The sequence below is a fragment of the Balaenoptera borealis genome (genome assembly GCF_965194805.1).
Source record: "Balaenoptera borealis genome assembly, chromosome: 13".
Classification (NCBI taxonomy): domain Eukaryota; kingdom Metazoa; phylum Chordata; class Mammalia; order Artiodactyla; family Balaenopteridae; genus Balaenoptera; species Balaenoptera borealis.
In genome coordinates this window covers 18,135,547-18,158,329 of record NC_138870.1, presented here as the reverse complement: position 1 = coordinate 18,158,329, position 22,783 = coordinate 18,135,547, and the positions used below count along the sequence as shown (strand labels likewise).

Here is a 22,783-nt window from a genome sequence, read left to right as displayed (position 1 = left end):
ACTGGGTGCATAGAAATACATAACACATCTTCACTGTGAATTGTTCTTTTTAGTACCTTTAACATGCCTTTTGCTCTGAATTTTAATGCCTTTTGCTCTGAATTTTACCTTGTCAGATATTATGATCATGACTTCTGCTATTTCTTCTTTTTTTTCTCTTTTCTTTTTTGGATATCATTGCCAATTCTTTTAGTCTTTCTGAATAACTTTGTATTTAGTGTGTCTTTTATACACAGCATAAAGTGGGGATTTGTTTTGTGAGTTATCTGAAAAAATATCTTTCTTTTAATAAGTAAGTTAAGTTCATGTATTTCTTGATATAATAGATATGTTTGGTCTTAGTTTTGTCATATTAATAATGACATTTATTCTATAGTGCTTAATTTATCAGACTTTGATCCAAGCATTTTATATATATTATTTAATCCTTACACAAATCCTCATTTTTAAATATATGATGAAACTGAGGTACAGAGAGGATAGTAACACACCCAAGGCTACAGAGGGAGTTAGTGGTAGAGCTGGGATTCAAATTTAGTCTAGTTCCTGAATCTTGTCTTTTATTGACTGCATTATATAGCCTCTTTATTTTGTACTTTTTATGCTAACTCTGGGTAATTAATTTCCTAAGATTGATTTTTCAATTCACAAATTATCTCTTTCATCTGTATCTGATATGCTGATACCCATTCCGTGTGTTTTTAATATCAAAGATTAAGTTGTTTTAGTTTTAAATACTTCTTGGTCATTTTTAATAGTCGTTTTAGGTTGATTTAAAAACAGTGCATTTATTTTGTTTTTAATCATTTCATAGATGGTCAGTCAATATTGTTTATCTGATTATCTCAACATATTTTCCTTGGAAGTTTGGTCTGTATTTTGTTTCTGATGACTCTCAGTGGCAGTGGCTTGATTTGTGTTTATAAGAGCATATGTTTTTTTTTTTAATTCTTTTTTTTAGATTAATTTATTTATTTTTGGCTGCATTGGTTCTTCGTTGCTGCGCACAGGCTTTTTCTAGCTGTGGTGAGCGGGGGCTACTCTTGTTGCGGTACGTGGGCTTCTCATTGCAGTGGCTTCTCATTGTTGTGGAGCATGGGCTCTAGGTGCACAGGCTTCAGTAGTTGCAGCATGTGGGCTCAGTAGTTGTGGTGCATGGGCTTAGTTGCTCCACGGCTTGTGGGATCTTCCTGGATCAGGGCTCAAACCTGTGTCCCCTGCATTGGCAGGTGGATTCTTAACCACTGTGCCACCAGGGAAGTCCAAGATCATATGTTCTTCAACGAAATCTGTGGGAATCCTAAGGGCCCATATTGGGGATATTCCCTTAGATAGGATATGGTTTATTTGCCACCGTCCAGAATTTGCTGACATCTGAGATCACTTAAGCTCCAAGGAGGGTCAAGGTGGTAAAGGAGACTCACATTAGCTTTCAACGTTGAGACAGACCCAAAGCTTAGGACTTCAAGATCTCAGGACTCCTATTATTACTTGTTCCCAGAGAGACTTTCTTTCACTTACTGTTTACTCATGGCTCTCTTCTCAGATTTCATTTCATCGCCTCCCCCATCACACTCAGATTTCCTTTCCTTCTTGTGAGCTTAGCCATGCCTTAAAAATGTTTGTCTTAATTTGTCCAGGTTCTAGTTGTCTTTTAGTGGGAGGGCCCTTCAGTATAACTTCATACTACAAAAACAGAAGTGTGTATGCATATTTTAAGGACTTCCAATCTATATAGTCAAATTGCCCTCTAGAAAGCTTATAATAATGTACACTCCATTAGCAGTGTACTAGGATACACTTTATTCTTAAGTTTGCTAACACAGGAAATTGTTTAGAAAAAAAATACCCATAAATCACAAGAAAAAAGGAAAGTAGTATCTTTATATTAACTTAAAAATTTTTTTAATTTTATATTGGAGTATAGTTGATTTACAATGTTGTGTTAGTTTTAGGTGTACAGCAAAGTGATTTAATTATACATATACATATATCTATTCTTTTTCAGGTTATATTAACTTAATTTAAAAAAAATTAATAGTGCAGTTTAAAAAAATTTAAGTGTTTCTTAGGGTCATTTATGCAATTTATTTTTTAATCACTTAGACATATGGATTTGGATATCAAGATAGGTCTGATCTGGATATAGAAAGTCTTAGACATGGATTATATAATCCAAGGAGAGCATGTACAACAAGAATAAATTAAGACAAAGTATATCTTAGGAAACATCAATATTTATGAGACATTTTGAGGAGTAGGGGCCAGAGGAAGAGATGGGAGTGCTCAAATATGACTTATTGGGAGAAAAAAGTGATGTCAGAAATCAATGAAAGAGAAAGTCCAAGAAGGAAAATCTTGGTATGAATGTCACATTATGCAGATAAATAACATAGGATGAAGACTAAAAAATAGAAATTTGAGGTCAGCCAGTAAAAGTTCACTGCTGACTATAACTTGGGTGCGTTCAATGCTTGGTATGGACAGACACAGTATAATGGCATAGCGTGACAGTCCTGAAATGTTACTGATATAGATCACTGGATCTTAACATATTGAGAATCAAGCATCCTTTTAAGACTCTGATGGGGAAAATGAGTTCCGTTTTTCTGGAAAATGTGGATTTGAACATGCAATTTAAAATTTGAGCACAATATCTAGAAATTCATATTCCCTCTGACAACCTCCTTTATATAGATTCCTCTACTGTAGCCTCATGGCAGACTTTTAATCATAAAGGCAAGAAGAAAGACAGACCAATAGCTTCAGGAGAGGTTAGCGTTAGGTTAAGATAACAGGTCAAAAAAGGCCTGGCACTTACTAACTACATATTCAATAAATGTTTTTTGACTTTTCAGTAGGATAGGAGAGTTTGGTAAGATGGGAGAGGGAAAAGATAATTGTTGGTATAGTGTCCCCAGAGAACTGGGAGGCAATGGGATTGTGAATATAGTGGAGAGGATAGTCTTATGGGGATGAGGGAAGCAGACATTAGAAATGTGTGTTTTTCAGAAACTGCTTTGTGTCAGGCATTGTGTTAGAACATGTTTGTACAATACCTCACTTAATCTTTAAACAACCCTGTGAAGTAGGAAATGTTAGCTTTTACAGATGAGCATTTGAATGTTTAGAGAGATTACATAACTTTTTCAAATTCATGTTAGAAAGTGGCAAGGAGAAGAGTCTAACCTCCATGTGTCACACAACAAAACTGCCACACTTGGTACAGTAAGACAGAAATTAAGGAATTAATTACTATCGCTAAGATTGGACTTGGAGGGGAGGGAAATTTGGGAAATGTGAGTCTCTATTTTCATTGTCAAACTGTTACCAAACTCAGGTTCAGCTGTTCGCAGCTTGAAAGCCAATAAATGAGAGACAAGTGTTGGTGGGAAAAGGAAAGCTTGCTTTATTCAGAAGGCCAGCAACCTGGGGAGAAGGTGGACTTGTGTCCCAGAACCAGCTTCGAAGATTCTGCTTGGCCATGAAAGTTTTTAAAGAGAAAAAAATCTCAGTTAATCACTGAAGTAGGGGGTCAGATTCTTTACCATCTTCCATAGTGTGCAGGCTTGTTAACTTCTTGTGATCTTTCTTTAGATGCTATCTTGTTCATGCAGTCAGCTCACAGGGTTACTGAAGGGGAAGCTGGAGAAAAGATCTAGTCCTCCATTAATTACTTATTCTTCATTCCTACTTCTTCAATCTAAGAAAAAAATCAACAGGTTAGACAAGGCATGGTGTGATCAAAAGATTTGAGAGGTGTGCTTGGGTGGGAGATTGGTGAAGTGTGGAGGCACCTGGTATAAAGGTTAAGTTAAAATACAGCTTTTGCTAAAGTGACAACAAAAAGGGCCTCCTGCAAAGAGCTGCTTCCTGCAAAGGGCTGCTTACAAAACGGCAGAATGATCCACTGAGAATGACCATTAGCCTGGCCTACTCCTCTCTACTGACTTGTCAGCACTGTCCCTTATGCCTGGATGGCTGTCACACAGTCCTGCAGCCCCTGGGCCCTGCATCCTGCCCCCCTCCAGGTCTGACAGCATTGGAAGCTGGGATTGACGCAAACCTCTGGGAAAGAGCCAAGTTGTTCACAGGAGATTTTCAAATATGAGCTAAATGAAAAGGGAGAACAAAAAGAACATAAAAGAACCATCAGAGGGATCATGTATTATTTCTTACCAAAGCCACCCAGCTTTGATTTTATTTTTGTTGTTAGTTTATTTTTTCCTAAGACCACCCAGTGAGTACAGAAAGAAGCTGTGGAATTGTCCATGGTGTAGAAGCCTTAGGACTAACTTTTTTCCCCCTCTGTACAATATTACCGTCTATCTTGGTTCAGCAGATTATTAGCTCTTTGAAATCTTATTTACATTTTTTGTTTTGTTTTATATTCAGGACACTTCACAAATAACATTACTTTTGTTGTTTGTATTTGAGTTTTATTATAATTTGATCTAAAGCTAAGTAACTTCCAAACTAAGTTGATATGTGATAGTAATTAACTGGTTCCAAATAGTCATTTTTTGTTGCTGTTGTGAATACTGTGGTTGGATATAATTATAGAGATGAGTTTTAAGGGGTAATGTGTATAGTCAAAAGAACTCTGGTTTAGATTTGATTATTTAAGCAGATCTGATAATAATTTGAGTGATACCCTGTGATTAAGTTGTAACACTGCTCAGAGAAGTGGCATATGATTAAGGTTGAAATCTAGCTATTTTATATTCACTGTTAAAAACGTTGAATAACCTATGCCAAAAATTCCTTTAAAGATTAGTGGTTTCCCTCTAAGTGTAAATTGATTGGTTGACAAAATTGCCAAGTTCACTGAGATATTTTTACCTACATCCACTCATACTCCTCCCATCCCCACTCCCACGGAAACAGTCAAACAACCAATGAACCAACCAAATAGTAGAGGAACAGGGAAAGAGTATTTTTATTTTAATGTGTTTCAGCATAAATGGATTGAAGCTATTTGTTGCACTAGACTTTTGGCTGTGGGTGGAAAAGCCAACATCTATGTATTCTGAAAATATACGGTGAGTTTCAGAGTCCCACCACAACAAAGTGTTATGTGTAAACAGCAGATGACAAACAAAAAGGAGTGTTTACCTGTGGGCAGCCATGAAGGGCTCATTGAGAGTGAGTGATGTTTTTGGACACACACTCAGCCATAAGATCACCCTTAATAGGAAGACTCAAAATGTTCAATTTAGAGATGCCCTCAGTCAGATGACCTAATTGAAATCAGATGAAGGGAGAGATGTAGGGTAATGATCCAGTTACTGGGAAAATAGGATAGGATTAGTTGGGATTTTACTGACACTACAGAAATGGAGCCACCAGACTAAAGCCCCTTAGGGCTTAGAATTTCATCTAATTGCTACCATGCACCCCTCCTAATCCTTCCTCTCTTTGCATTTCCAGAGATAAATTCAGTTTTGGCGATGTAGGTCTAGACTGAAGTGCTTGGTGAAGTACAATTCTAAGCTGTCAATCTTTGAAATAAAACAGCAAACCTTCCTTTTAAAGACTATCCTGAAATGCAAAGGGAGGAAAGGACAGGAGGGCTGGATGATACCAATTAGACAAAATTCTAAGGGGTTTGTCATTAAAGCCCTAAGGAGCTTTAGTCTGGTAGCTCCGCATGCAATGGAGGACGTTATGCTACAGGAAATAATCAACCAGTCACGGAAGGACAAATAAGGTGTGATTCTACTTATATGGGGTACCTAAGATAGTTTAACTCCTAGAAACAGAGCAGAATGGTGGTTTCCTGGGGCTGGGAGCAGGGGGAAATGGAGAGCTACTATTCAACAAGTATAAAGTTCCAGTTACACAAGGTGAATAAGTTCTAGAGATCTGTTGTGTAACATTGTGCTTATATTAACAATACTGTATTGCGTCCTTAGACATTTAAGAGGGTAGATCTCATGTCAATTGTTCTTACCACAATAAAAACAAAACAAAGCAAAACAGAAATAAAATAAAACAAAAATGAAATGTGGACTGTTAAAACCAAGATAAAACCAAATCAAACAAAAACCCCAGCAAGCGATTAAGAGGCCGATGGCAATTGGAGACCTGCCATTTTCCGTAACAATATACGGATCTGAGGGCATCTTGAATCCCTCTCAATCTGTCCTACAGATTTTGTCCCAAGATTTTAAGTCACAGACTGTCAAGACTTCTTTGAAACCCAGGAGAAAAGCTCCTAAGGCCAAGTTCAAATCAGTACAAACTAAGACCCAAAGGCCAAGGGCATGTTGGTGGGCTTCCAGGGCATTTGTCTGATCTCAGTTATTTGGGGACATAAGAAAGCCTGGTGTTGGTGCATTTCAAATAGTCCCTTGATTCACGGTTCCTTCCAAAGCTTTTAACATTTTCCAGTAATGTTTATAAGTATTGTAAGGCATTTTAGAAGGTGCAAGACACCAAATGTGTGTTGTTTGTGGAGACACTTTGAACTCTCCTGAGCTGGGTGAGAGTTTTCTTTAGGTCTGAGGCCCAGGAATATGTTGTAAGTGAACTAGAGACCACACTTTGAGAAACTGCACAAATGAAACAAGACAACTTGCTTTTCATCGTCACCACACCCTGAACTCTGTGACCTCCGGGCTTGTACCTCTCATGTTATGGATGGAGCACGGTTCACTGTGTCATGTAATTGTCTACATCTCTTATCTACTGGCTTCTAAGGTGCTTCAAAGTGAGGGGTACTGATTGCTAACTTCTCATTACCCAATGCCTCTTAGCAGAGTGCCTCGGACACATTTAGTCACCTTGTTATTTTAGTGTGATGTCATATGTGTTTCAGTTTTTCCCAGATTCTTGTTTGCTATTAATAGCCTTTATTTTTTTTTGTTTGTGGTTGTTGCTCTAAACTTTAATTTTTTAAATATAGGTATTTTGCCTCGAGTTTTATGTTTAGAAATAACTTTTTCTCCATCATAGCCTATAAATGGTCATAAAAAATTCCTGCTAGAGGTTCTTTGTGCATTTCATTTGGGATATGGAATGAAGGGAGAATTTAATTTTTTTCTTATAGTAATCAACTATCTCAAATAAAAGTAATAACACTAATAAATAATTGAGTTGAATGGATAATAAAAATAAAGAGATAAAGAGTCATATGGCTTGATCATTTGTGGCTTGATACAAGACTCAGTGAATATTGGGCCTGAGGACAAGGAATGATATATGTAAATTCCTACTTATTCTGGCAGTCTGAAGACATGTTACACTAACGCGAGACCAACCATTCATTTAGTCATCTTTGATTTGGTTGAGATTTCTTGAATCCATATTTTTGAACTGCCTAGTAGTAGGTAGGTAGTACACGTTCCAAACTCAGCACCAACTGGGAATTGTGGGTATAAAAATATGGTAAAACCATAGGCTGGGCAACAGCTGAGACATGAAACAAGAAACGTTTCTGATCAGTAAGAATGGTACTTACATTCTTATGGTGAAGTACAGACAATTATTGCAAATGCAGGTAGAAAAGCTCATGAAATGGTCTGAGGTTACTGATTCACTTCAATACCCAACCCACTGCTTTGCACCCTTTGTACCAAATAAATTGCACTTGAGGAAACAGATCAATTTGGGCTAACTTATGTACCAACAATGAAGTTTTAAGCAAGTTTTCTTCAAAGTTGTTTCCTTTTTAACAATCAACTTTTTTCCAATTCAAATTACCAAAAGAATGACAATTCCTCTGTACCTTAAAACACTCTTCACCTTTCAAAATGATACAGTCTTAACAGATGGGCTATAAATAGTGGCTTTTCCCCCTGTAGTTCAAAATAAGTCTGAACTTGGAATCAGTCATATTACTAAGAGCTTCCCACAAGGAGTGAAGGAAATGCTCTACCTTACGTAGGTGGATTTACATTGCAATTACCATAAAATACAATGAACCTACTATTAATGTCACAATGGCATGTGTATGGCTTGCTAGCTCATCTTGTTTCCAAATGAAGTGTATTGGAAAATGTGGGTGTTTCTTTTCCAGTGGAGTGGAGCAGACAGCCTTGGTTATATCTTTGCAGATTCAGAATATACAGTATCTGATGATACTGGAGTTTGGGTCACACAACAGGCCAAATTCCAGGCAAAGGGAAACTGCTTTGGAATCTATAACTAGTTTTTTGCTTTGTTTTTTAAAATAACTAGGTATTTATCACTGCTGGGAAGATGTCAATACCAAAGGTTTTGCTGAAACTGGGTTAAAAAATAGTCATATATGCAAATACCATATGATATCACTTATATGTGGAATCTAAAATATGACACAAATGAACTTATCTACGAAAAAGGAACAGACTCACAGACATAGAGAACACACTTGTGGTTGCCAAGAAGAAGGGGTGCGGTGGAGGAGGGATGGATTGAGAGTTTGGGGTTAGCAGATGCAAACTATTATATAGAATGGATAAACAACAAGGTCCTACCGTATAGCACAGGGAACTATATTCAATATCTTATAATAAACCATAAAGGAAAAGAATATGAAGAAGAATATAGATATATACAAGTTTTCTTCAAAGTCGTTTCCCTTTTAGCAGTCAACTTCTTTCCAATTCAAATTACCAAATTTGAATCACTTTTCTGTACAGCAGAAATTAATACAACATTTTAAATCAACTATACTTCAATAAAATAAATTAAATAAATTGTCACATATGTTCCACATATGTTTTCTTTGGGGGTCATATCTTCTCAATACAAAGTCACATAGTTGGCAGTTACAATTTGATTTGACCGTACGGACTATCAATGCAAATTCTCTTAAACATAATAATTCATCCTTGATCTACATCCTGTGCTCAGCAAAAATGTGTCCGTGTTTGATGGCCCTTCAATACATACTCCCCTCTCGCCATCATTTCACGGAAGTAGGTGAATTCTTCAAAGATCAAGGCACTGAAGTTCATTTGTGGAATAGCTTATTTCTAAATTTACTAGTTTACCAGATATATTGTTTTAAAGATTAATCAGCATAAGCATATTAAATGGTTCTGTATATGCTTTCCTATAAACATAATTTATTGACTAGATTAAGTGAATATGAATATTTTCTTTTTGAATACATTCAAGTACCCAATGAAAAACATTTTACATAAATATATTCTTCATAAATGCATTCTCCCTAATTATATTCTTCATGAATATATTTTTCACAACTAAGAATATTTTCAGTGAATTTATTCATCTTTATTATGCTTTTAATACTAACTTAGGGTGGGAGGGAGACACAAGAGTGAGGGCATATGGGGATATATGTATACATACAGCTGATTCGCTTTGTTATACAGCAGAAACTAACACACCATTGTAAAGCAATTATACGCCAATAAAGATGTTAAAAAAATACTACCTTATTAGAACTTATTCTTAATATATTTATATTAATATTTATTAGAAAATTTATTCGAAAATAGTCATAAAATCACCAAATAAGCCTAGGACTCAGCTTTTGACAAATTGAACATTCCTTAAAATGTATTTAATGAAAGTATATGCATATTTAAAAACAATATTCCTTATAAAAAGTTTTAGTAAATTTGACAAGTTTGGTGTTTGGTAAATTGACATTGTGACTGACCTCAGGTTTAATTCTCTTATCAGTTCATTTACTTAAGAAAGCATAATTTGTGATTATCTTTCATGACTTGGAATAGAAAAATACATCTTAGCTTTATATTGTTCATTCAGTCTTGCTTACTTGGCTTCTAGGATGATATAGTGAAAACTAATTTAAAATCAATTATAATTTTTAACAGGATACTATGAACCCATTCTCACAAGTGATAATGATCCTGAATTGTTCAGGATTAGCTGTTTACCTAAAATGAATGAGCAGAGTTCTTTATTGTCTGTGCTCAACGGAAAAAAAGATGTTGTGGTCCTGCTTGCAAAGATGTTACTGCTTCTCTGGTTCTAAAATTTTAGAAAAGGCTGGACTGTTCTCAGTCTGTAGACCAATATGTTTACGTCATAAGCATTGGTCCACCAAATTGTAATAATTTAGTTTTCCTACTGCAAGGAGGAGGTAGATTCCATACAAATATGCTACTTTCAACAGACATTTAGCCTGGATTTTCTGAGATTTAGGTGAAGAATGAATTGAATTTGAACCATGAAAAGTCACGTTCCTAGAAAATTCTATGGTTGTACTTAACAAGACCAAACACAAAACCAAAACAGATCAAAACCAAAACAGCTTCAAATAACTGAAGGTTAAAAATTAACCTGCTTCTTTGAATGTGCCGTTAATGTTTTTACAATAACTTTTTGGGGTAATGAGAAGTACCATTTAGCTCATTTACTCACTGTCTCCTATGGAGTGATTACTCTGTGTTTATATGAATATGGATTAGGAAAATTGTTCTGCACATATGAGCTAGGGATTTTGAAGAAAGAATCTTTATTGTCAACACTGATTTTACCAAGAAAAGGGGGAAGTCATATTGCAGTTAGTTGTTAAAGAAATAAGGAATAGCGTTTACTAACGTCTGAATTCAGTATACAAGAAGACTCACTCTAAATCTAAAAGCTCAAACTGTTACCTTTCCTTTAAAAAAGAAAATCCTTATTTGTATATAGCTTGAGTCAAATGCATTGTTAATTTTGCATTGAGTAGGACTTTAATTAATCTGTTCATTTTCTCTTGTCTTTCTCTTAGGCATATAATTTTCTGCAACATTCATTCAGATAAGTTACTATATAGTAGGAAGGATCTTAAAACATTTTCCACACCAAATGTATTTGCCTCTTCGGTTTCTTGTGTACTAAAATTCCTAACATGTGAGCTAGTCCTTTTAATTAAAAAACTTAACAAAGGGCCCCTATTAAAATATGAATCTGCCTGGGAGGAGCATATTAAATTCAAAATTAAAAGGTGGTAATATATCAGTATGAATGTATTAACTAGATTAGTTTCATAGCAACTAGAAAATAGTAGAACCAAGACATAAAACACTGTGGAAAGTGAGTCAGGTGAAGCACTATAATTCATACTTCTGTGAGGCCAAGTATGGGGTACACTGTGGGTTTATGGTATGGTGGGTAAGGGGAGGGAGGTATTCCTTGGATTACATCTTCTCTCAGGCTTCCTATAATGCTAAAACTGTGCAGCTCTCTCATTCTAGGAGTTCTGAAAGGCAGCACATGGAACTGTTTAACCCCTAACATTAATGCTACATACAAATAGTCACTCAGTAAGTGAGAGTTATCTGATTTTTGAAGATACATAAATTCAGTTACGGAAATGCCAGTTTTCACTGCTCAGCGGTCCTTTTATCAGATTTACCCAGCTGGTGAAAGAAAAAAGTTTGACCCATATTATCCCTTTGCTTTTTTTCTTCTGTCAGTTCTCACACCTTATCTGTATGAAGTTGCCTATGTGTAGACAGAGTAAGTGGCCAGGAAATGGATGTGATTTGAAAGGTATTGCAAAATTTTGTGCTATTCTATCCCATGTCCCTGCCGATGGAAATGTCCATTATCGACATTTCTCCAACGCATGAGATAACCAAGGTGAAATCTTTCTCCTGCATTTTACAAACATATGCATTTTTTTTCCACTCTGGGAAAGAGGAAAAGGATAAGCTACTTCCTAATCAGAATGGTGTCTTAGGTAAGCAGGTGTTACACTGGAAAGCAGCAAAATGAAGCAGTCAAGGAACATATATAAAGAGTTAGGAGAAAGGGAGAAGAGAAAAAAGGGGCTGAAAAATATGTTTTCATAGAAGTTAGTCTTTGATTTATCCTGTCATCTCTCATATTGATTAAGGAGAAAAAAGGTGACAAGGGCAATTTGACTCTCTGGAGATGACAGGTGTAGGTCACGTGGGTGCACACGTGCATGTGGGTTTCTCACAGTGTGTATAGGTGTTTTAGCCGTCCTGTTAGTCCCTAGGTCGATTTGAGTGAGAGTTGCTCTGTATGTAGTTGTTGTTTTGATGTGCTTGTGATGGGAGGTGAGACCAGTGTCCACTTACTCTGCTATCAATCTCGTTTGAAAAGTTTTATAAATTAAAAAAGTTTATTTAAAAATAGATGATTCTACCTAAAATGTTTTATTTTAGATCAATATGTTTGTAGACAAATTATACACTTTATATTTGGTAGTATTAAGTAGGAAGGCAAATTTTTGTCATATATATCATGTTATTTGTCATGTGATATACACTCCTTATTTTAAATTAATACTGAGAAAAAAGCATGACCTGTTAAAAAATAAATTCAAAGATGACATTCTGTTGTATTTGGCTTCAGAGAGTCATACATTAAAATGTAGATTGGTGTTTAATTATTGTATGTGTTAAAGTGTTAAAATAAGAAAAAAGCTGATATAATGTTTGGAAGTTTTACACTTTGGAGTTTAAAAATGTTTGGAGTTTAAAAAATCTTAAAAATCAATAAACTTAGTATTATACTGTTTGTATTTTCTTTAGAACTGAAGAAATAAGATAATAGATTTTATGTCACTATTTGCAGATATTTCTAACTAGATGAAAAAAGAGCATCTAGATACCATTCTTCATTTTATTCTTTCTTTCCAAGAATTGGTTTTGATACAATGGAATCATAAAATGAGGTACTATGCTGTTGGAGGATGGAGGGGACGAAAAGTGCCCACTGAACTGAGAAGGCGTCTTGAGACCGAAAAACAAGGCAGGCAGCTCCATATAATCAACGGATCCATTTATTATAGGGCGACTTACTCACAAGACAGGATCTATTGGGATCAGGCGACAACAATCCCGAGGCATTCACACCTGCACTCTGCACCACCGAGGAGCCGTTGGGGCAGTTTTATAGTTAACCAAGGGAATGGGGTGAGTGCTTGGAAAAAGGGTGTACATTCCTAAGTCAAGATTTGTGAATGGGGGGACTTCCCTGGTGGCACCGTGGTTAAGAATCCGCCTGCCAATGCAGGGGACACGGGTTCAATACCTGGTCCAGGAAGATCCCACATGCCGTGAACCAACTAAGCCTGTGCGCCATAACTACTGAGCCTGCGCTCTAGAACCCGTGTGCCACAACTACTGAGCCCACGCACCACAACTAATGAAGCCCATGTGCCTAGAGCCCGTGCTCCGCAACAAGAGAAGCCACTGCAATGAGAAGCCTGTGCACCGCAGGGAAGAGTAGCTCCCGCTCGCTGCAACTAGAGAAAGCCCGCGCGCAGCAATGAAGACCCAGTGCAGACAAAAATAAATAAATAAAAAAATTCATTAAAAAACAAAAAAGATTTGTGAATGGGTAACTAGTCTCATGGGTGCTGGAGAATACGTCAGGGAAGGTTTTCATCGTTTTGGAGAGACTAACAGAGCATAGAGGCCACCTGGTCCTAATGATTATTAAACAGTATCTATTAACAACAAATCCCTTGACCACAGAGAAGTGGTTTACAGAACAGTACAGTCCTGGGTAGGGTCAGTGGAAAGAGAGAAGAAACTCTGAGGGCTCAAGATGGTGTCAGTTATTCTAACAGCCTTACACAGGCAAATTTTAGGGACTTCCCTGGCAGTCCAGGGGTTAAGACTCCACACTCTCAATGCAGGGGTCATGGGTTTGATCCCTGTTTGGGGAACTAAGATCCTACATGCCATGGGGCCAAATATTTTCTTTATGCTCCTCATTAGGTTATATTTTAACATCAGTGCTTTTCATGCTTTCTGTCTTTATCCAATGGTCTATTAGAGGTATAAATAAAACCGTGTATGACCACAAATATAGTTTAAAATTGTCTAATATTCGAAACCAACATGCTGACAAATGGTACTCAGCTGAGTGGTAAACGGCGGAGAGGCTAGTCCTGCTCACACTCATCTGATTAACACTAGTCCTGAGCATCTCGCTTGATATTTATTCAGAGCTCCAAACTCTTCCCTTTATATAATTTAAACAAGTGTTTTATTTACTAATACCGAAGTAGAAATGAGAATTGATACCCTTATGGCTGGAAGCACATGGAGCCAGTGGGGAAGTTCTGAGTAGCAACTCTGGATGCTTCTGGGCTCTAACAGTCAGTGGCTCTGGTCAGGAAAGTTACAGATGCCTCAGGCTGTTCTGCTGAATTAAAGTCCAAATAATCAAAGAGAAGGGAAAGAAAGAGGAGACTGACAAAGGTTCTTAAGGAAAGCAAAATAATTCGAGAACCAAGGAAAAAAAAGTTAAGAAAGTTGTTAAGAACACAGCATTAACATAGATTAGAAATGTGCTACCTTCTTATTACGTTTTTAAAGAATCAATTCCAGTGACGTTTGTTCTTTTCCCCTATATTTTTGTAATTGAAAATATATGTAATGATCCTTGTGGAAAACAGTACATAACTTTCCAATGGAAAAACAAGACAAAATCAATCATAATCCTACCCAGAGGTAACCACTATTAAGATTCTAGTTTTGGTCCTTCAATATTTTATCTAAGTGAATACAACAGTGAACATACACACCACACCAGTGGAGAGGCAGCTTAGGGTACTGGATAATAGTCTCTAGGGCCAGACTGCCTGTATCTGAATCCTGGCTCTGACACATACAAGCTGTGTGACCTTGCACAAGCTACTTGACCTCTCTGTGCTTTAATGCCCACATCTTCAAAGTTGGGATAATATTATTTAGGTCATAAGGTTTTTTTTTTACCATTCATTCTCTTCATTTTATTATTTTATTTTATTTTATTTATTTATTTTTTTTAACATCTTTATTGGAGTACAATTGCCCCACAATGGTGTGTTAGTTTCTGCTTTATAACAAAGTGATTCAGCTATACATATATATATGTCCGCATCTCTCTTCCCTCTTGCGTCTCCCTCCCTCCCACCCTCCCTATCCCACCCCTCTAGGTGGTCACAAAGCACCGAGCTGATCTCCCTGTGCTATGCGGCTGCTTCCCACTAACTATCTATTTTATGTTTGGTAGTGTATATATGTCCAGGCCACTCTCTCACTTTGTCCCAGCTTACCCTCCCCCCTCCCCGTAAGTTTTCCTCAAGTCCATTCTCTAGTAAGTCTGTCTTTATTCCCGTCTTGCCCCTAGGTTCTTCATGACCATTTTTTTTTTTTTTTTAGATTCCATATACATGTGTTAGCATACAGCATTTGTTTTTCTCTTTCTGACTTACTTCAGTCTGTATGACAGACTCTAGATCCATCCACCTCACTACAAATAACTCAATTTCGTTTCTTTTTATGGCTGAGTAATATTCTATTGTATATATGTGCCACATTTTCTTTATCCATTCATCTGTTGATGGACACTTAGGTTGCTTCCATGTCCTGACTATTGTAAATAGAGCTGCAATGAACATTTTGCTACATGACTCTTTTTGAATTACGGTTTTCTCAGGGTATATGCCCAGTAGTGGGATTGCTGGGTCGTCTGGTAGTTCTATTTTTAGTTTTTTAAGGAACCTCCATACTGTTCTCCATAGTGGCTGTATCAATTTACATTCCCACCAACAGTGCAAGAGGGTTCCCTTTTCTCCACACCCTCTCCAGCATTTATTGTTTGTAGACTTTTTGATGATGGCCATTCTGACCAGTGTGAGATGATATCTCATTGTAGTTTTGATTTGCATTTCTCTAATGATTAATGATGTTGAGCATTCTTTCATGTGTTTGTTGGCAATCTGTATATCTTCTTTGGAGAAATGTTGTCATAAGGTTTTATGATAACTAAATGAATTGGCAACTCTAAAGCTTCTAAAACTGTGTCTGGACTATAGCAAGTAGTATATAATGTGTGTATGTTTTATTATTATCTCCAATTATATATAGTTTTACAAAAATGGTATCACATTGAATGTAATATATTAGGGTTTGTGTTTTTCTAATCTGGTCATAGCCCTTTAGGACAATCTGCTTCTACCTGCTCTTCTTGTATGTTGGAGTCTTTGAGAGTGTCCAATCAATAAATACCAATAAGTACCAGTGGCCCCCCCATCCTAACTGTGAATCAATTGAAAAATAAGAGACACGTATGACACACAGATTCCATAACATCACTTCTAGCACTGACAAGCTGATGTGAGGGCATGCGGCTTATTTCTGCTGGCAAGCAGGCTTTCTTACAGTTAACCTCCAAATAGATCAACCTCCCCACGTCAGCCTTCTCCACATGGAGTGAGTGAGGGTATGGAGAGGAAGGACATGTCATGCTCATGGAATTCCATCTATATAGAAGGAAATAATAAGAATGAGGAATAATAATATTATCCTTTTCCCTTTTTCTCCTTCCACCATGGAAAAGTTTTCCTTCTGATTTTAATGTACTGTTTTTACTCTGCTTGTTGAAGCATTTTAACAAAGCACTTAGTGGTAATTGAGACTATGTATCTCGAATTTCGTTGGACATTTTCCCCACATATAACTTAAATAAGAAAGCTGGATATACCTTGGTAAGTGAAGATTTGGTGACAATGGCTGTATTTACCTGATGCGAAAGTAGTTGGTTAATATATCTGACCAGTTAAAAATCAGTTGATTTGATGACAAAATCTCATTTGGTATCACATAGAGATTGCAGGATCTGCATATGTAATGTCAAGAGCTGGCCAATTATGCAAACTAGTTAAATCTCCTGAATCTTCTATTACTGAGAATAAAAAGAGCATTAAGGATTGAAGGTATAATATCAATAACATCAATAGGTACCCTTCACTGAATGTTGATTGTGTGCTAGCATCATATTACATACTTCTCATGTATTATCTTATTTAATTTTATTGCAACTCCTCGTTGTTGTCGTGGTCACTTGTATTGGGCCCTCCCATCCTCTGATCCTTTCTGTCCTCCATGGGACTGACTTCAGAAAATTAAAATGTCCAGGTTCCCTTGCATCTGATTTCCAGTTAGGTTGTCAATGAGAGGTATTGGTGTGAGACTAGGGTTGTAGAGGGGAAAAGTCATTTCTCCAGCTCCATGCATTAAGTGGTGCCTCTGGCAGTGGCTGTGTGTCCCTAAGGGCTCGAGGTCCTGCAACTCAGCCCTTTTCCCTTTCTGATACATTCTCAGGAGTGAGAGAGACTTGCCACTGACATAAAGCTCTGGGTTGCTCACCGTCTGCCCAGTTTGGCTTTTTAACTTTTCCGATGCCTTTAGAACTAGTTTCCCATAATTAAATCCTCTATTGAACTACCTGTCATGGGTTCTATCTTCTTGTCTGAACCTTGACTTATGTAAAGATAGAGATTATCTTCATTGTATGGGTAGATTAAGTGACTTGTACAGAATCACACAGCTAGTTTAAAAACAGGCTTTCAAACCAGTAGGGCCTCCTTTTGAAGCCCAAGTCCTTAAACTACTAGGCTGTATCAAAATGATATTCCAAGTGACTGTCCAAATAAATAGTTTTCATGAATTGCTTATTTTTATTACTTAGTTCAAATTGTTTGCATGATGGCACGAAGCAGCTATTATTATCCTTTAATTGTCTATCTCTCCCATTAGCTTGTGAGACTGCTTGAGAGCAAGCACATATGTTATTCATCTTTGTATTCCTAGCACCAACTACTGTGCTTGGAATGTAGTAGAGCCTTAATAAATATTTGTGGAATGAATGAATAATAATCACTGCCATTTACAGAGTGACTATTTCATTCCAGCAAGCATGCTAGGGGTCTTATGTAAAATTTATAACTCAGTCTTCATAACAATCTTGCAAGGTAGGCATAAATATTCCAACATCATAGGTAAGGGAAAATAGGCTCAGAGTTTAAACAATTCACAACTAAACTAGAATTAAACCCTAGCTAACAGGGCTTTAAAGTCTGACCTTTTGACTATATCTAGCTGCTTCTATTAGTATGAAGGAACAAATATATAAATAATTGGGTTGGAAAAAAAATCTAACATCTTATTGGATTTCCAGTTATTAGAGGAACTTCATAAACAGATGAAGTCTTATCTCTATGAGAAAAAAGAGGAGTTCAGTATTTTCTTGCCATAATTAAATGAAGAAACAAGTTTTTGTATCTCAAACTATGCCTATGCAGGCAAAAGGAAGAGAAATTGGGATAATAATCTGAAATATGAAGTGGTTTAAATTGCCAATGTGGAAAACATTGGCTATTCCCATAATTACCTAATCATTCTCTAGAGTTACTTGGCATGAGATGTAACCCTGATGATATTCACAACTAGCTCTCCTAAAGACTTAGAAGTCAGGTTTTAGCTTTACTTTTCCATGTCTGGGTTTATTATCCGGCACAAGGTAGTAAGTTTTCCAAAGTAACGGGGTAGGTATTTTTATTGCTGGATTGCTGATGATGGTTTTCACTTGTGTTTCTGTGTGTTCCATACTTTGCTTTGCATGGTAAAATCATATGCATGAGTCTATGGCCCAGTTAATTTTCTCCCTTAGTTTTACCAGAGTGATGCATTTCTAGTAACTCCTCTGAGCTTGGACTTAAAATAATATCTATATTTGTAAGGCTGATTTGCAGAATCCATGTCTTATTCTTTGATTTCTGATGAAAAGTAACTAATAGAAGCAAAATAATTTGGTAAGCGTCATACAAAGAGTCATTGTTAATTCTCCACGTGCTTCTTTGGCACATACTTGCTTGGTTTGGTATTGGTTGAAATTATTTCAGCTGGATACCACCAAGAGTCTGTTCTCTTCTTGCAGAGCTAGGAGCCATTTGAAGATTCTGGAAATAAACAATTTTCATAAGGTCTTTGCTGGCGTGACCCTGTCTTTTTTCCCAGGGAAAGGATGTTCTCCTAAATCTTCTTCATGTATGTACTACTAGTTTTGCCATGATAAAGTAAAGCCTTTATTTTGTTAATTCAATAGGAGAGATTAATATAAAATTAAATGTAGGCATTTTCCCAGGTGATTTATAATAATAAAAGCTATGTCTATGTATTTAATACTGGGGAAAGAACACAGTAAGACCGTTTATTTGTTTGATAAAACATTGTATTCTCTTGTCGTTGAGACATGTCATTAAGGGCTGGAAACCAAGGGGTGTTAAAAACCCCAGAGGTTGCTGTTCCATGGGTGTAGAGTTTCAGTCATGCAAGATGAAAAAGTTCTAGAAATCCACTAACCAAAGTGTGCAGGGAGTGAACAATTCTGTAATGTGCTTTTACCACAATTAAAACAACAATAAAAACAAACACAAAAAGCAGAGTCGTGACCAGTAGACATGGAAGAAACCCAACTACATTTGTGTTGAAGAATTACCTGCTCTCATTTGAATGTCGAGAAGGAATTAGAGAAATAAACTGATTCTTTACTTCATAAAACTGCAGCAAGGCGTTTTCATTAGCAGTGATGACTGATGGAGATTGTCGGTGATGCTGTGATCCCAGGAGCAGAAGTCACCGTGTAAACAAAGCTGTGCTGACAAAAGGGGACTGTTCACAAAGCTGACACTAGCGCGGCGTTAAGAATATGAAGAAACAACGTGTGCATTCTCTGATTTGGGGCCAAAGTGCTCAATAATGATTGTGACGTTAACTATTGGAATTTACAAATTTTAAGTAAAAAGAATAAATCTTATTCATTCATTTATTTATTTTCCTCCGCTAAAATTTTTCAAAAGTATCTGAAAAGCTAAAATGTTTTCACTGTATAAGTTGGCAAATTAAGGAAAGTTTAATGTTAATTGAATCGCATTTAATTCTTTCCAAGTGCTTAGCTTTAAACACTACAGTGAAAAGACAACTGTTTAAAAACTTCTTTCAGGGCTGGAAACACATTTTGAAACAAACCTTTGGGGCATGATGATAAAACCGGCACAATATCACAATGCATAGAAGGAAAAACAGAATTCCCTGATGTGGTGATTTTCTGTGTTACCAACTACAACTTCTATGCCTCCTCAGGTATATAGGAAAAATAGGCATGTAGAATAGGCATGTTTTTAGCCACTAAGATGAGTGAAGACAACTTTGATACCAAGAGGAATGTATTCTCTCCCTCTCTTATCATTTGACTGGGTAGCTATATTGAGCTCTAATATATTGAAATTTAAGCAAGCTGTAGCGGGGGAAGAAAAAACATAAGGGAGAGAGATTGAGTTCTAAATGTACGAGAAGGAAAAACTGAGAGCAGTTGAGAGGTTTATGATAAAACCAGAGGTATTATAGATGAAGACCAAAAAATAGCAGTTTCCACTCTTTTGAAAAATTATCCCATTCTATGGGTTCTTCTAAAACTAGTGTTATGTACTTGCACTACACTTAAGGTGACTTGAAATTTTATGGGAGGGATTTCAGCTTGAGTTCATTTGTATTGTCATTCAGAATTGCCAAGAGTGGTCTCTCATAATTTTCACTTATGACCTATGGATGTTTTCACCACTTACATACCAAACAATTTGTATTTGATCATACACTGTCCAGTTCTATTCCAATGTGTTTTATTGAGAAGTTTTACCTTTCCCAATAAAAGTATAATTTCCTTGGGATCTGGGTCCAAGTACCTTTCACAGAGCCTTACACTTCTCTACCTAGTTTATATTGTCTTTAGGACAACTTGTCTGTCTTGTTCACCGCTGAAATCCTGGGCTTAGCACAATGACTGGCATATAGTAGACTTCTGATAGATATTTGTTGTCTTCATAAAAGAATGAGTAAAGAGAATTAAGCTCATACATAATTGTTCAGTGGCTATTGCCTTAATGTGTATAGGGGAGTAGGATTCAGGTTTTAAAAATTAGTGCCATTTGGGATATTGTTAAATGGATATTGTTCAGAGGATTTTAATCAATTAACCCTGGGGATACTGTTAAGATAGCATCTGGAAACTTGAAGTAGATTTACTAGATTAAATATAGTCAGAGTGAAATGTTTTGGTTTTTGTACAAAATATTGCCCCAATTTCAAGAAACGAAATAGACAAAATCTTTGACAAACGGTTAGTAGAATTTAATAGAGTTTAAATCATCCTTTTGTTTTACATATAAAACATTTTAGATATAAAATTGTGTACCTATATATTATATATACACATAGACACACATATATCTGTGTTTATTATATATGTATACATATAGGTTTCCACTTCTATCTTTGATCTTCTCTGAAACCTCACTTCTTAACTTGCGGGATTCTTTTCCAGATCATAGAATTATTTGTTATTTTTACTTAGGCGATTTCCACGATTAAAATTCCATGTCTCCCCAGGTTTCTGTGAATCAGCAGTGCCCCAGAAAGCGTTTCCCTTCCTGAGACTCCAGGGAAGTCTTGGAACACAAAGAACTTGAAGAGGGAGCCTGGCCAAATAGAGATTTTTGAGCCTTTGTAAGCTTGCTAAAGCAGATTATTAGTACAAACAAAATCAAAGTCTGTGTGTTCCTAAAAGCAGCATTTTCATGTAAGTCCAAGGAGCTCACTTTAGTTTTATTTGCTTTGGCTAAAGAAATGAAAAGCTTTGTTTTAACCACGTGGGCATTATTTTGCAAGGGGATCATAACAAATTGTTCTAATCTTTAATTTCACTAAAGAGTTACTACAGTGATTTGATGTAACTTTTTCAATGGAAAATTAACAACTAAATCTTTTCTAACGTCATTGTTCTCTAGACATGAATCAGAAGCTTCCTAGGTATTTTTGTAACATTTGTAACACAATGCATTCTGATTCTGTTATTCAGATTCAGTGCTTTCTTCAAAAGAATGACGCTTTATGACTTTGTCAGCAATTTAATAGATTTTTGTCTTCTTAAAAGAATAGAACTAAGAAATATCAAGATTTAAAGCATAAATACCTTGGAACACTCAGAAGAGCAACATGGGAGAAACTGAGAAAAGAATTGAAACTCATAGAATAAGATGTCTTTCCAAGTTGAAGGTATGGACTTGCTTTGTGTGGATATATGTATATGTACCATATATATATTTTTAAACTGAGACCTTGTAAAGTTGCTTATATCTTCGTGTATTAATCTAATAATAATGTCATACTACCTGATATATTGATAAGTTCTTGCTTTAATGAAGTTGGTTTGTAACTGAGGGTGTGTCTAAATAGGATTATTGATTCAGGCAATTTAATCAGAAATAGTTTTGAGGGATTTAAATGGAAGACAGGATCTTAAACACTTTCAAGCACACATTATATTACAGTAGGATTTAATTTCCTGGATCAAAGGCCAATTTAATGTTCACCCTTCTGGGGCTTCTAAGTCAGAGGAGTATGGAGGTCTCTCCTGGAAAATGGTTCATTGCACAGAAATGCTTTGTTGATCTGTATTCAGTGATGCCCTCACAATGACCCACTAAAACAAATGTTTACTTCAAGCTTTGGCATCATACCAATCATTCTCTATAAGAAAAATGCCCATTTTGTTAGCTGTTTCTGGTATTCTTGACTATTTCAGAGCAAATTCTTTTTGCATAGCCTCAAAGCTATTTTGCCTTCAAACAAAATTTAAATTTATTTTAAACCAAGGAATCTGGATAATTGTCTTGATTCCACAGCTAGTGCCTGCAAGTGATTTCCAAACTATGACACTGCCACCAGTTTCCTTCCTATCAAAAGTTTGTTTTCTCTTTATACATGTGTAGGAAAGATCTACACATGTACGGGAAAGGGGAGAATCATGATATAGAGCTAGAAAATTACTTTTGCCTGAAATGCTCTGTTAATTATATATTTTAAAAATCCCCTTAAATTTTTCCTAATTCTCATGTCCATCTCCAAACATTGAGGGGTTAAAAATAAGGACTGAGGCCCAGGCTATCTAGGTTTATGTCGAGTTCAACTACTGACTCGCTGTGTGACCTCGGAGAGGTTCCTTAACGTCCTTG

The 22,783-nt window shown here is 36.3% G+C and overlaps 1 protein-coding gene across 6 annotated transcripts in view; it reads left to right on the top strand.

Moving 5' to 3' along the window:
• SLCO1A2 (solute carrier organic anion transporter family member 1A2) overlaps positions 1 to 22,783 on the top strand; it is a 118,492-nt gene that overhangs the window by 34,750 nt on the left and 60,959 nt on the right. For 2 of the 6 annotated variants that reach the window (XM_082351981.1, XM_082351985.1), the window contains exons 2-3: positions 21,159 to 21,348; positions 21,703 to 21,824. In XM_082351981.1, the coding sequence (XP_082208107.1) occupies positions 21,765 to 21,824 (60 nt within the window). In that variant the 5' untranslated portion in view covers positions 21,159 to 21,348; positions 21,703 to 21,764. Of the gene's footprint in view, positions 1 to 14,854; positions 18,762 to 21,158; positions 21,349 to 21,392; positions 21,579 to 21,702; positions 21,825 to 22,783 lie in introns of those variants that run through there. The other 4 variants (XM_082351982.1, XM_082351980.1, XM_082351984.1 and 1 more) reach the window with 4 other exon arrangements.